Below are 12,292 nucleotides of genomic sequence, written 5' to 3'. Positions count from 1 at the left end.
CTATTGTATTCCCTTCTTCTTCCCACTTTTTTTAATGTTACATTTATACATCCGTTCCCAAATGTGTGGATAATGGCGAAATGAAAAATGTACTTTGCAATTCCGTTGTGTTGGTTGTGCAGTTTGAGTGAGGGCTCTGGTTGTAGCATTGCTTTCCCCCAGCTCCTCTTCACCACTTTTCATTATTAGACCTTACGGCCTTTCTAGGAAGAAGAGATGTGTTTAAGTTGCACAGTCTCTAAAGCTTCCACCACAAAACCAAAATGCATTTATTTCACTAAATCAATGTGAGATTTCTCCTTTCCGATATTTAATATTTGAATTCAGTGAACCATGTTATGGTGTGAAATAGTAGAGTTGGTTATAAGTTCAGTGATATATGGGGAGTCGCTGGAATTTTGTATTCTCATTTGGAGAATTCATGGAGTGTAATTGCTTATTTTTGTTTATAGCTGTGGCTGAATTGCTCTGCAGAGATAGTATAGCATTTGCCATGTAAAAAAAAAAAATTAAAGAAAAGCATTTTGCTTTCTCTATGGCTTTTCATCCCAGCCACTTCTACTTCCTCCCAGCAAAGCAGAAATATTGTAAAAATAGGGTGGGTTTTTTTCTAGGGTTTCTGGCAGATTCATCATTACAAAGTGATCCTCTCCCATACATAACCATGTCTAAACAGTGAGAGAAGTGGAAGGATAAGTGGAAATAAAATAAAAGAAAAAATTAATTGGCCTGTTGTGCACAGCATAACAACATCCCAGGTGAAATTTGTATCATCTTTTTTAAGTGGTGAGGCTCCAGAAGGATCCTTCTTGGATGACGTCTAGGCAGCTCAAGCATCTCCAGCAGTGTTGCTCTGGGCGGAGGCACCTTGAATCTGTTCTCACTTTCTGGTAGAAACCTGTTGCAAATGTGCTCAGAAGACTGTTCCATTTCAACCAGAGATTTATTAACCAACTTCACTAGGCTAATTATAGCCATGTTCTCTCCTTCACACATGCTGTCTCCCCTGCTTTTGTCTAGACCATGCAAAGTGACAACAGTTTCTCAGCTGATGCAGCAATGTTGACAAGTTCATGCAGTTGCCATATGATAGCTGGGCAAATGTTTGCAAACTGGCCAGGACATCATAGGTATTTCCTCAATCCATATGTCTTAAGACTTGAGAGATTTTTCTTTTCTTTTTCTCATATTTCTTTTGCAACGAAATGATGCTGCCATTACAGTCATGGCTCGAATCAGGAGGATTCAGTGGGAATTTCAGGAGGTCCATCAGTACCAAGTTTGGGCTGGGATGCAGAGACTCCCATTGCAGGAGTGAACAGACTGTGAGCTTGCATTTCTACCTGTTGCTGAAATTTTACAAATTCACTTCCTTCAAGTCTAAAGAAATTGGTGAAACCTGTTAGATTCACGGAGAAAAGAGCAGGAGCTCTGACTTCAGTGCCCTGGAAGAAAAGCACAAAGTTTAGAAAGTAAATGTGTGGGAGCAATGAGAAAAGCCTAATGAAGGACCAGTGACCTCCGTAAATGTACTCAAGCACCCAATGGTAGAATAGGCTTTTATAGTTCTTATGAATTCAAGAAAGTGTTGTAGGTAATTTTTGTTTATCCATGGTGGAAAATTTTCAGCCAGATGGAGAACCACATTGGCCAGTGCTGGAGAAACTAAAGCATCAAGCTTTTCTAGAGATAGGAGATAAAAGGAACACTCTCACTGTAGAACTGAAGTCTTCGGACAGTGAATGCATCCGTAAATCTTCCCTGTCTTGCTTGTGTTTGTGACATAGGCAACTGAGAAAGAAATAAGATCCCTATCAGAATGACCACAGTGTATGCTGAGAAGTGCAGGTTTTGTGCTATTTGAAGATATCGAAATCATCATCTAGAAACCATCTCTAAGTGAAATACTAAATGCACACATAGGGATCTTGTGCCAATCACTGATTTTCCATGCTGATATTACTGCAGTCTCACTCAGTAATTCTTCTGACTCTACTCTAGAGGACTTTATCTCTGCTGTTCCTTTCATTGCCATCCAAGAAGTGCAATCTTAGCAGTCTGCTGGTTGTTTTTCTCATGCTGACTTAGTACATGATTCCAAAATTGCACGTAACACAAGTGAGGAATACTGGTTGCTGACCTGCAGTATTACATGGAGACAAATATGATATCCAACACTGACTCCAACTGGTGAGAACCTTCTAGATTACATCAGATATCCTTAAAGCCCATAAAGCCATTTCTGTTACAAACCATCCTTGAATGCTGTGTCAGTAGTCGTGTTCTGAACGAACTCAAGGTGAAATTCCACAAAAACGTGTTGTTCCAAGTCAAGTGTCACTGTGACAAAAACAGCGATCGTTGTAACCATGTCAGCATGCAAAGGAAAATGGCTCAGCAGCAGATGGGGCAGAACTGGTCCGTAGCTGTCTTTTGATTGAGTGCATCCCTGGGATTGCTTGGGATTGGCTGTATTATGTAATGGAAGTTTGTAGGTAAGCAGTCATTTAATCTTCCTTTAGAGTCAGATAAGAGTAGCAGGCACTAGTAGGGCATGATTCTGCTCATCCTGAAGTGGAGATCCAAAATATTATCAGATAAATTGCCTCTTGGGGTCTACCATCAAGCAGTTTCAGGGAAGAAGCTGTGAATCTCTGCAGCAATACGTGGAGCTGCTTGGACACCCCATGTACCAGGGCTGCATCAGCACAACAATACAGGAATTAGAGAAACTTATCCAGATGAGAAGAAATCAGCTGTGAGCTCTGCTTTTTCTGCCCCATACCTCAGGCTCAGCTGGGGAAGATATGGGAATCTGTCCTGACAGAGGCTAAGCTAGGCCCTTCAAGGGAAAGATTCATTCTTGCAGGTCTTTTCCACTGTATGCTAGTAAACGCACAATGAGTCAAACCTGATTATTTCCTTGATTATAAACCTTATGAGGATGAGGTGGGGCAGTGCCAGATTTGTCTTTGACTTGGAGGTTTGCCAAGCAATGATGAGAGGCTCTGTTAGGTGATTATTTTACCCATAGCCATATGTATACACAAAGCTGCTGCCAACGGACAGAACCAAAAGCCTTTGAAGAGATTTTTGGTTCTTTTAATTGGAAAATCAGAATTTTTGGGAGCTTTGTGCTTCAGCTGTCAGTTTGCAGCCTGTCTCTGGGCAGGCTTTGAGTGACAAAATCTTCTGACAGAAAGCAGTGCCACTGTTCTGGTGTGCTTCAGGAAATGGGCTTCTTGCAGTCAGCACAATCAAATGATGCAAAATGAGATAGCCTTCTTTCAAGATAGTTAGAGATGCAGAAGAAAATAATTTTTTAAAAAAATTTATTTTATTGAAGAAAAAACCAACAGCCCACACACAGAAGGGGGTGTCTTTAAGCTAAAAAAAAAAAGGGTTGTAATCCCATTTTAATAAAAGCCATGTACCGATAGCATGCAGGTTTTACATCTGGTGAGGGCAGAATCTGAGTGTAGGGACAAATCACTGAGCATTTTCAGTGGAGGCAATGCGATGGGAGTTGTGCTTGAAGAGGTTTGAGGCTACCTGACATTCCTCTCCAGTGCTCTGAAATAACGCACTGAGCTATGACACTGCCCAAATGGGATGCACTTTTTTTTTGTAGCAGCACGGAAGTCTGCCACCAGTCCTGATGTGGTCTATTGGGTGGTGAGGCACTGGAACAGGTTGCCCAAGGAGGCTGTGGATGCCCCATCCCTGCAGGCATTCAAGGCCAGGCTGGATGTGGCTGTGGGCAGCCTGGGCTGCTGGTTGGCGACCTGCAGGCAGCAGGGGGTTGGAACTGGATGAGCACTGTGGTCCTTTTCAACCCAGGCCAATCTATGATTCTATGATTCTATTGAAGTCTGTCTCCCCCTCTTTTTTTTTTTTTTTTTTTTCTGTCTTACATCTTAAAGAACATACCAGTAGTGGCTTGGTTAATAGAATCTGAGAAAAAAATCGAGTTCCTCTTATGAATTTCTGAAGTTGGTGGGTTTTTCCTGAAAGGGAAAAAAAGTACAGTCAAATGTGTGGTGTAGCACACTTTAACACAAAGCTACACACTGTGCTGTTAGTTCTGTTTTCCGGGTAGGAGATAATGCTGTCTCCTCTGTGCACGATTTTCTTTGAAACTCACTACACAACATTTAACAGAAGGCGTTGGTGTAATCTGTGTTTTGCATAAGGGATGTCATCACATTCAGCAGCAGCAAAGTTCCTTTGAAAAAAAGGAGGGGAGGGGGGATTTTTTGATATATATATTTTTTTATTTGAAGTAGCTTAGTAGCTGAACAGGGCAAAAATTATCATAAAGCGACTGCAGCATCCTCAGAAATGTCCTCAGTGCTGTTTGCATTTATTCTTAAGTGTCTGCACTGCCGTTTACATCATTGCTGTTTCTTAAAGCAACATTGTAAGCGGTACGAATAGCAGGACTCTCTTGGCTGGATTCCTGTCCTTTGGGAAGCCCGAGACAGTATTATGTCAGTGGGTTTTCCCAGTGTGTATGAAGGTTTGCACAAAAAGCAAACACAGAAAGCATGTTTCTCTCCCAGTCCCCAGTTCAGTTGTTAGACAGACTTTGATTTTCTACATTAAGCCCCAGTCCTGAAGTAATACAGGGTGCTGCTTCTAATTAACTCCCTGAAATTAATTAGCGTTGGAGTTCTGTCCGTGGCATTTATTTTTTCATGAGCTCAGTGAAAAAATGTGAATCTTGCTTTTAATAATTCTCACTTGCCTTTTATTTGTTCCTTTTAGAGAAACAGCTGACTGCTAGCAACTGCTTAGGAATATTAGCCATGGCTGAAGCCATGCAGTGCACTGAACTATACAACATGGCCAAAGCATACGCCCTGCAGATTTTCCCAGAGGTGGCAAACCAAGAGGAGATCCTTAATATCTCAAAAGACGACTTCATTTCCTATATGTCCAATGACAGCCTGAACACCAAAGCAGAGGAGCTGGTGTATGAAACAGTGATAAAGTGGATTAAGAAGGACGCTGCAATCAGAGCTCAGGTAAAAATAATCTCAGCAGCCTCACTCCGCTCCATTCCCGTAAATGCTTCTAAAATAGAAACTATCACCGTGAATGTGAGGATGAGAGGGAGATAGGATGGGCAATTCAGATAAAGAAAGAGAAAGGGAATGCAGGCTATGCACAAAATCTAAGTAATTTCACAATCTGATCCCCATATCTGATCATTTAGAGTCAAAATCTCATTTGTGACATGCATTGTACAAAGCTAGGGCTTCAAGCTGCTGGCTGCAAGCTTGGTCGTAGATAAATCAGGAAGGATTAGAGTTGTGGAAGATGTTACTTTATGAAGAGGATGCATTTTAGCAACAGTGGGAAATAAAAATCTATCAGAAAATCAGTATTTCTTTTGATGGCACATCTTGAATGCGTGTAGCTTCAGCACACAACAAGTGATTCTGAATTTCTGTCGGCTACATAGATAACCCCCTGAGTGTTATATATTTATTAGTTAGCCCTTGCTCAACCATCTCTGCTGTGCCGTCTGCCCTCTACTCAAGAAACACGTCTGCCCTCTACTCAAGAAACTAAGCATGTTACTTCACCCAGCACTGTCTCCAGATTAATGCTAAAATCAGTGACTGTTTGATGGTTGTGGTTATCCTTGGGACCAGAGGATTACCATAGTGATAATTAAAAGCCTCCAACTTGAAGGTCTTGAGAGTCAGTCTTGGGTTGTGGCCTGAACCCCAGATCTCTCTTTCTGAAGGACAGAGATGCTGACTGACCTTGGCAAGGGCTTTTCTCCACCTTTCATGTCCTGTGTGAACAGCTAACATAGCTCAGCGAGATTTTGTGCTGGGGAACTGCCAGTCTGCAGCCACCTCATGCACATGCCAGAGGTGTCTTTTAGTATTACCTGATATTGTTATTACCTGTAACTTCTACACAATATCATTGATTTACTGAAATGAACCACTTTCTGGCTCTTGCTGGCATTGAAAAACATGGTTTTATGGAGTATTTCACAGCTTGCTTAACATTTGATGACAGCAGTCAGCTCCATGCAGCTCTGAGCTCCGAAACTAATGCAAACTTAAGGATTATTCCCAGGGGCTGGAGCACGAGAACCCTGCAGCAGGAGACAGTTTGCCTGGTGCAAACAGAAGGTGTCACTCATCAGGTGGTCTGGGTTGTGTTTTCCAAACTGATGGTTAAAATATTTCCTCCTGCGCCCTGCTGCGGTGATGTTATGAATTTATTTTTTAAGTGGTGGTTTCTCCACCACCGCCATCTCCTCCTCTCTTGCTTTCATGTTGTGGTTGGGTTGGTTTTCTGTGTTGTTTTTGTATTTAAATTCCAAGTTTCCTTCTTTTCTTTTCACCTTCTGCAAAGCCTTTGCAGCTGATGCTGGCAGTTTTATTTGCTTCTCCAAATTTCTCTGCGGTGCTTTGGTTTCATGCATTACTTTACAAGGGCTTTTAATTTTTAATTTGTATTTATCCAGAGACGAGGGTCTTGAATAAATTAATGCTAAAGATACCATGCAGATAGCTATTTTCATGTCCAATCCTACCACTAAGCTCGTTTCTTCAGATGGCTGTTGTTCCTGGTTGATTCTATTTTTTTTTTAACTCTGTGCACTGCGTGATCTATGATAAAGCTCTTAGTTAAACAGGTACTTGTTTTTTAAAAGTGGGAGCTCATACTTACCATGAAAAATACCATCTTTACAAAAATGACTACTGCATTTTCAGTACTCAGAAACAAATAGCTCTGAGGGTGGGTTGGAAGGAAGAGTTTTAGCCAGAAACAGCCCAAAGCCCACCTGGGTAAGACATTGGTCATTAAGTCTCCTGCAACCTGGATTTCCAGGACCCTCACCTTCTTCATACTTCTCATCTGCCCTTACCTGACAGGCCAATCTCTGCTGTCACATTTGAGGGTTTTTATTCTTAATGGCTCTGAGTCAGGTGATGTAAGTGCCTCTTTCAAAGCTTCTTTAGGGCACAGCAATTCACCCAAAGGCAGGTTTCTGGCACCAGCAGAAGAGAAGAGGAATTATCCTCTGGAGAAGAGGATAAGAGGGAGGGTTCACGAGTGACCTGATCTACAACTGTCTGAAAGGAAGTTGTGGCACGGTGTGGGTTGACCTCTTCTCTCAGATAACAGCAAGACAAGAGGTTTTAAGTTGTGTCAGGTTGGATATAAGGAAAAACGTCTTCTCCAAAAGGGTGGTGAGACATTGAAAATGGGCTACCCATAGTATGAACCTTCACCTAAAGGTACATCTCAACCTGTTATGTGAAGCTAACATGGCCATTCCCCACACCAGAGCACCTTGAGCTACGCTGTTACAGCAACATGTGTGTCACTGCCTGTCCTGTTCCTCTTGAAAGGACCTCTCTGGAGATTTTCTCACCCATTCTCATGGAAGGGCATTGAGTTACATATCCTTATGATTCTGTACCTTTCTAAAAGCTCTTCTTTGGGTATCAGATTCTTTTCACTTTTGTTAGTCTTTCACCATCAGGTTGGAGGGCAGTGGTAGGGAAGGAATCAGAGTTCATCTGCAAAATGAGTTGAAAAGCTATATTCTGACTTTTAATTTTGCAAATTGTTCTCATATGAGGTCTTACGGTGTTAGGAAAAGCATCTGTGGGATTGCAAAGAAACAGCACCTTAAACTTGTTACGAAGTAAAAATAACAGTGCTTTAAAGGTTGCTGATCCAGCTACATGAAACAGAGAATCAGTGCAGATAATGACATAAGTGTTAAGCTAAGATTTGGTAAATAGCTGTATCCAGTGCATCAAAGCAGCACGGTGGCTCATCTGGTAACTTTTATGGAGCTATTTTAGGGATGCTTGGAGTGCAGTCGCGTCTAATCAGTCTCACCAAGAGAAGCAGCCTGTGATGTGAAGTCCTGAATACTTGGGTAATTTCCTGTGCCAGCAGAAGCAGAGCACTGGTTGCAGGAATTCCTCCTGATTGCCTGTCACTGTGTGGAAAGTCTGCAGCCAGCTGACACATCTGGAAAAGCTGAATTTACTATTTTTCTATTTACTCCTCTAACTGACTGGTAGACAAGATTGTAGGGTTCATCCTAGCGGTTATCCCCTTGATAAGCTTATTGCAACCGTGGCAAACTCATGCAAAAAAAAGTATAGTGTAATGGAGGCTTTACTGTCCAAAAACCAATATGATCTGAGCCATCCAAACACCAGCAAAGACTCCTGCTGGGCACCCTGGGCCCTTGAGCACAGCCTGAACCTGAATGCATCCCCAAACTGTCTGTGTGGACTTGGACCGGTTGTTTCATCTTTATTCCCCTGTTTATTGTCCTATAAGCTGGAAGGAAGCAATGTCTTCTGCACGTGCTGCTGGGAGGATCCATGATCAGGCAGTGGTTGCTGCCCAGGGAGGTGTGGGAGTCACTGTCTCTGGAGGTGTTCCTGAGCTATTGAGATGTGGCACCTGGAGATGGTTAGTGGGCATCTGGGGTGGGTTGGGGATGGAATAGATAATTATGCTGGTCTTTTCCAAGCTTTATGACTCTATGAAAGAGTGATGAGCTGATGGTTGGACTGGATGATCTTAGAGATCTTTTCCAACCCTTATGATCTTATGATAACGAGCTATAATTGTCCACCATTGCTAATGACCTGCAGAGGTGTGAAATGCTGCAGTTGTGCAGCATCAGTGTGGAATGGGAAGATGTAATGGTGCTGGATATGCTGCAATTTGCTGTTTGCCCACAGCACAGACAGACCAAAGCTCACAGGAAACTTTCCCACCTTCTGCTCCAAGTCCAAAGTTGTGTCCGTTTTCTCCAACATAAAAAACACAGCAACATACCTATTAATAACAGAAAGCCTATGAAAACAAAGTGCCTAGTTGTGTGAAGCTTCCCTCTCCCCCTGAGGAAGGACAAGATGTGAGGAGAGGACAAATATTTCAACAAGCTGAGCAGTTTATGGCTGGAAGAGTGGCAGTTACTGCAGCTGTGAGTGACGGAGCAGAGGCTCCGCTCATTGGCAGTCACCTTTTGATGCACTCTTCATGGATGTAATTGTGTGCCTGCTTTTAAACCCCTTTTAAAATCACAATGTCCAACAGCAAAATGAAATGTCTGTGCCATAGAGGCATTAAAAAGCCTTCTATGAACTTGTGTCCTCAGAGGCGGATTTGTCTAAACAGCATCTTCATGGTGCCTGGGAACCAGAGATGCGTAGACAAATTGGAGGTAATTTAGAGAAGAGCAGCACAAATGATTAAAAGAGTGAAGGAATTGATGTGAGAAAGAAAGATTAAAAGATGTGAATATGCATGACTTGGCCTAATGACAGCTAGAGAGAGATAAATGTCTGTAAGTGTTTGAAGTCCAAAGGAGAGGAGTTGGCTGGGAGGATACAATGAGGGTGTGACAGCTGTAGGACCATGGGGATGAAGTTGAGACCATGCAAATCAGTCTGAGCAAACACAATGCCTACATGAAGGCACTCTATGTGGAAATGAGGATAAAGAAAAGTGAAGGAGAAGAGAATTTGTCAAAAATGTTAAGAATGCCAATGAGCTGTATTTTAACAATTAAAAAGAATTGACAGGAAACAAGAAACTGTGGAGGAGAAGCAGGTGGGTAACTGTGAGAGAGCAAATCGAAGGTCTCTGGTCTGCAGTTAAGATGGCAGCATAATTCATCATGCAGATTTTACAGAGTCTCCAACATTATGCAAAAGACCAACACACTCCAAGACTAGGAGGAATCAGAGAGGGAATGAGCATGATTTTGTGGTGACAAGGAGGTAATGATCTATTCAAACACTGATACACAATGCCAGCATGTACAGATCGCTTAAGTTGATCATAATAGGAAATTAATTGATCAATCAATGTACTTAAGAGCATTAAGCTTCAGGAAAGCAGTGCTAGAATAAGTATGAATGGCACGGCTTCCAAGGGAGCCTAAGTGAATTAGGCACTAACACTCTATTACAGTTCAATTAGACTCCTTTGAGAAGCCCAGACTACCCTAATGCTTTGAAATCCATTTGTGGGAAGAGCAGACGAATTCAAAAAGATGCCATAATGAAAGTGCAAGAAGCTCCAATTTCTCTGAAAGTGAAAAACGCAAGGGATGAGCGGTAACCACTGTGATTTCACAGGGACAGGCTGCTCAAAGAGCTCAGATTTAAATGAAGCTTTTCCTGGTGGCAGTCAGACACACTCAGAGCCTGTACAGGCTTAGAGAAGGAGAAGAAAAGGGAGCAGCAGGAGCAGAATCAGCGTAGGAACATGCACTTAGCAATCCATGGGAGGAAGAAGCAGGATAAAAAAGCAGAAGAGATCCACAAAGAATATGTGGGTGAAGTTTGCAGTTCATTAAGTTCCTCCTGCATTAATCTATTAATTTTTTTTAGAGAGATACCCGTCAGTGAAAGCCTACTAAATTATTCCTAACAATTTTAAATTCATAGAATCATTAAGGTTGGAAAAGATCACTAAGATCTTCCAGTCAACCCATTGCCACCATGCCCAGTTTGTTTGAGGAGCTCCCTGGCCCCAGACCTCTCAGTCTCCTAATTTCTGTGGCTTTCCCAACTTATCTTCAGTGTATTTACAAACTAGTTTTCAACTCTCGCTAAAGAGGTGACCTTGCAAAGACATCCATTTGCAAGAAGCTTCTCACAGGTGCTCAGCTGTGTTCCCTTGCTCTGCTTAAGAGCCTCCAGAAAGAAAATTGTTTTGTGCCATAGCCAAGAAGTATTTCAGAGAATTACTGTAGGTGAGTGTTTGCATCAGTGTGTTGAAGAGCTGTATGTGTCAGGAGTTCATTGGATTTTGGGAAGTTTCTTATAAGCTTCAGCCTCTGAATTGTTGGCAGCATGCCTTTGTGGTTGCATCTGTACATATGCTGGTGTTGGAGTAGGAAATGCCAGTTACCATTGCAGTGACCTCTGGGGAATTTAGAATGTTTGTTTGGCAGAGTTCAGTCAATGAGATGATAATATGGAGGGCTTTTTAAGCCTTACTATCAGGTAAATTCCAGCTGTAATAGATTAATGATTTATCTTTATGTATATGATCTGATTTCTGGGCTGTCCTGTGCGGAACTAGGAGTTTGTCTTGATTATCCTTGTGGGTCCCTTCTAACTTGGGATATTCTATTCTATCATTGATGCAGTGAGGTGCTGGAACAGATTGCTCCATCCCTGGAGGTGTTTAAGGCCAGATTGGACAAGGCCCTGGGCAATTTAATGTACATGATGGCAACCCTGCCTGTGGCATGGGAATTGGGACTTGATAGTCCTTGAGGTCCCTTGCAACCCAAGCCGTTCTATAATTCTGTGATTTTAAAGTCTGTGTGTTAGAAAAAAACACTCATTGTATTACTGCTAGAAATGCCTGCCTGTATGCTGCTTGGCAAACACTTTGGAAAAGAGGACAGCAGTTCCCTTTATGCAGCACTGATGACATTACAGCATTAAGTCAGCTGTGCTGCCACAAAGGTGTTACATTGAAACCTTATTTCAGGAAGACAGAAGGGCTACTCTTTTCTTCTTGCTAGGCATCAGATTTAGGCAGGTGGCATTCCCCTGCCGAGTCACCATGTGAGCCCAGCACTGCAAACCAGGTTGTTGGCTGCGTAGTTCTCTCAGTGCATTATGAGGCTGTCAGCTGCCATGTTAGCAGACCCTTTGGTTTAATCTGAAGGAAACACTGCAATTCCAAGAAGTCAATTCAGGTGATGAATAAATACCAAGCAGACCAGAGAGCTTTGGCTGGAATTGGATGTATGATTGTGCAAGAGGTTATTGGAAACAGTGCATTCCTTTGTAATACCCGGGGCTTAGATAAATCAAAGCAAGAACACTAATTGCCAAATAACACAGCCATGTGCCATGAAAATACAATCTAAAGGGGCTATTTCTGGGAAGGGCAAACCACTTGGGCCTCCAGGCTGGAGCCATTCTGCTAGCAGCTCACTGCCCCACTGCAAGGTGGGAACCAAAGGTTGGCATCTACATATCTGGGGGTTTTGCCATTTATTTTTACAATCAGAGTGCCCTCTCCTAATCTGAAGTTTCATGCAGCAGGAAGCTGGTGCTGCTTAAGCTGTTGGGAGTAGGAACTAGATGGTCTTTAAGGTTTCTTTCAACCCCAGCCATTCTGTGATTCAGGACCATCCCTGATGGCATTCTCCATTCAAAGAGGTCCCCACTGAACCCATTCTCCTGTGGGATGATGTAAACCTCCTCAGTCGCTCTCAGATGAATTGAATATGCTCCTACTTTATAAAGTTTCA

At 42.5% G+C, this 12,292-nt stretch overlaps 1 protein-coding gene across 6 annotated transcripts in view; it reads left to right on the top strand.

Annotated features, from left to right (window-relative positions):
• Window positions 1-12,292, top strand: part of KLHL29 (kelch like family member 29) — a 398,705-nt gene that overhangs the window by 345,464 nt on the left and 40,949 nt on the right. For all 6 annotated transcript variants that reach the window (XM_052688213.1, XM_052688195.1, XM_052688205.1 and 3 more), the window contains one exon: window positions 4,768-5,027. In XM_052688213.1, the coding sequence (XP_052544173.1) occupies window positions 4,768-5,027 (260 nt within the window). The remainder of the gene's footprint in view (window positions 1-4,767; window positions 5,028-12,292) is intronic.

This window comes from Tympanuchus pallidicinctus, unplaced genomic scaffold (genome assembly GCF_026119805.1).
Source record: "Tympanuchus pallidicinctus isolate F22 unplaced genomic scaffold, pur_lepc_1.0 scaffold1, whole genome shotgun sequence".
In the NCBI taxonomy this organism is placed as follows: Eukaryota; Metazoa; Chordata; class Aves; order Galliformes; family Phasianidae; genus Tympanuchus; species Tympanuchus pallidicinctus.
The sequence above is the reverse complement of the archived record's forward strand: the minus strand, read 5'-3'. Positions and strand labels throughout refer to the sequence as shown.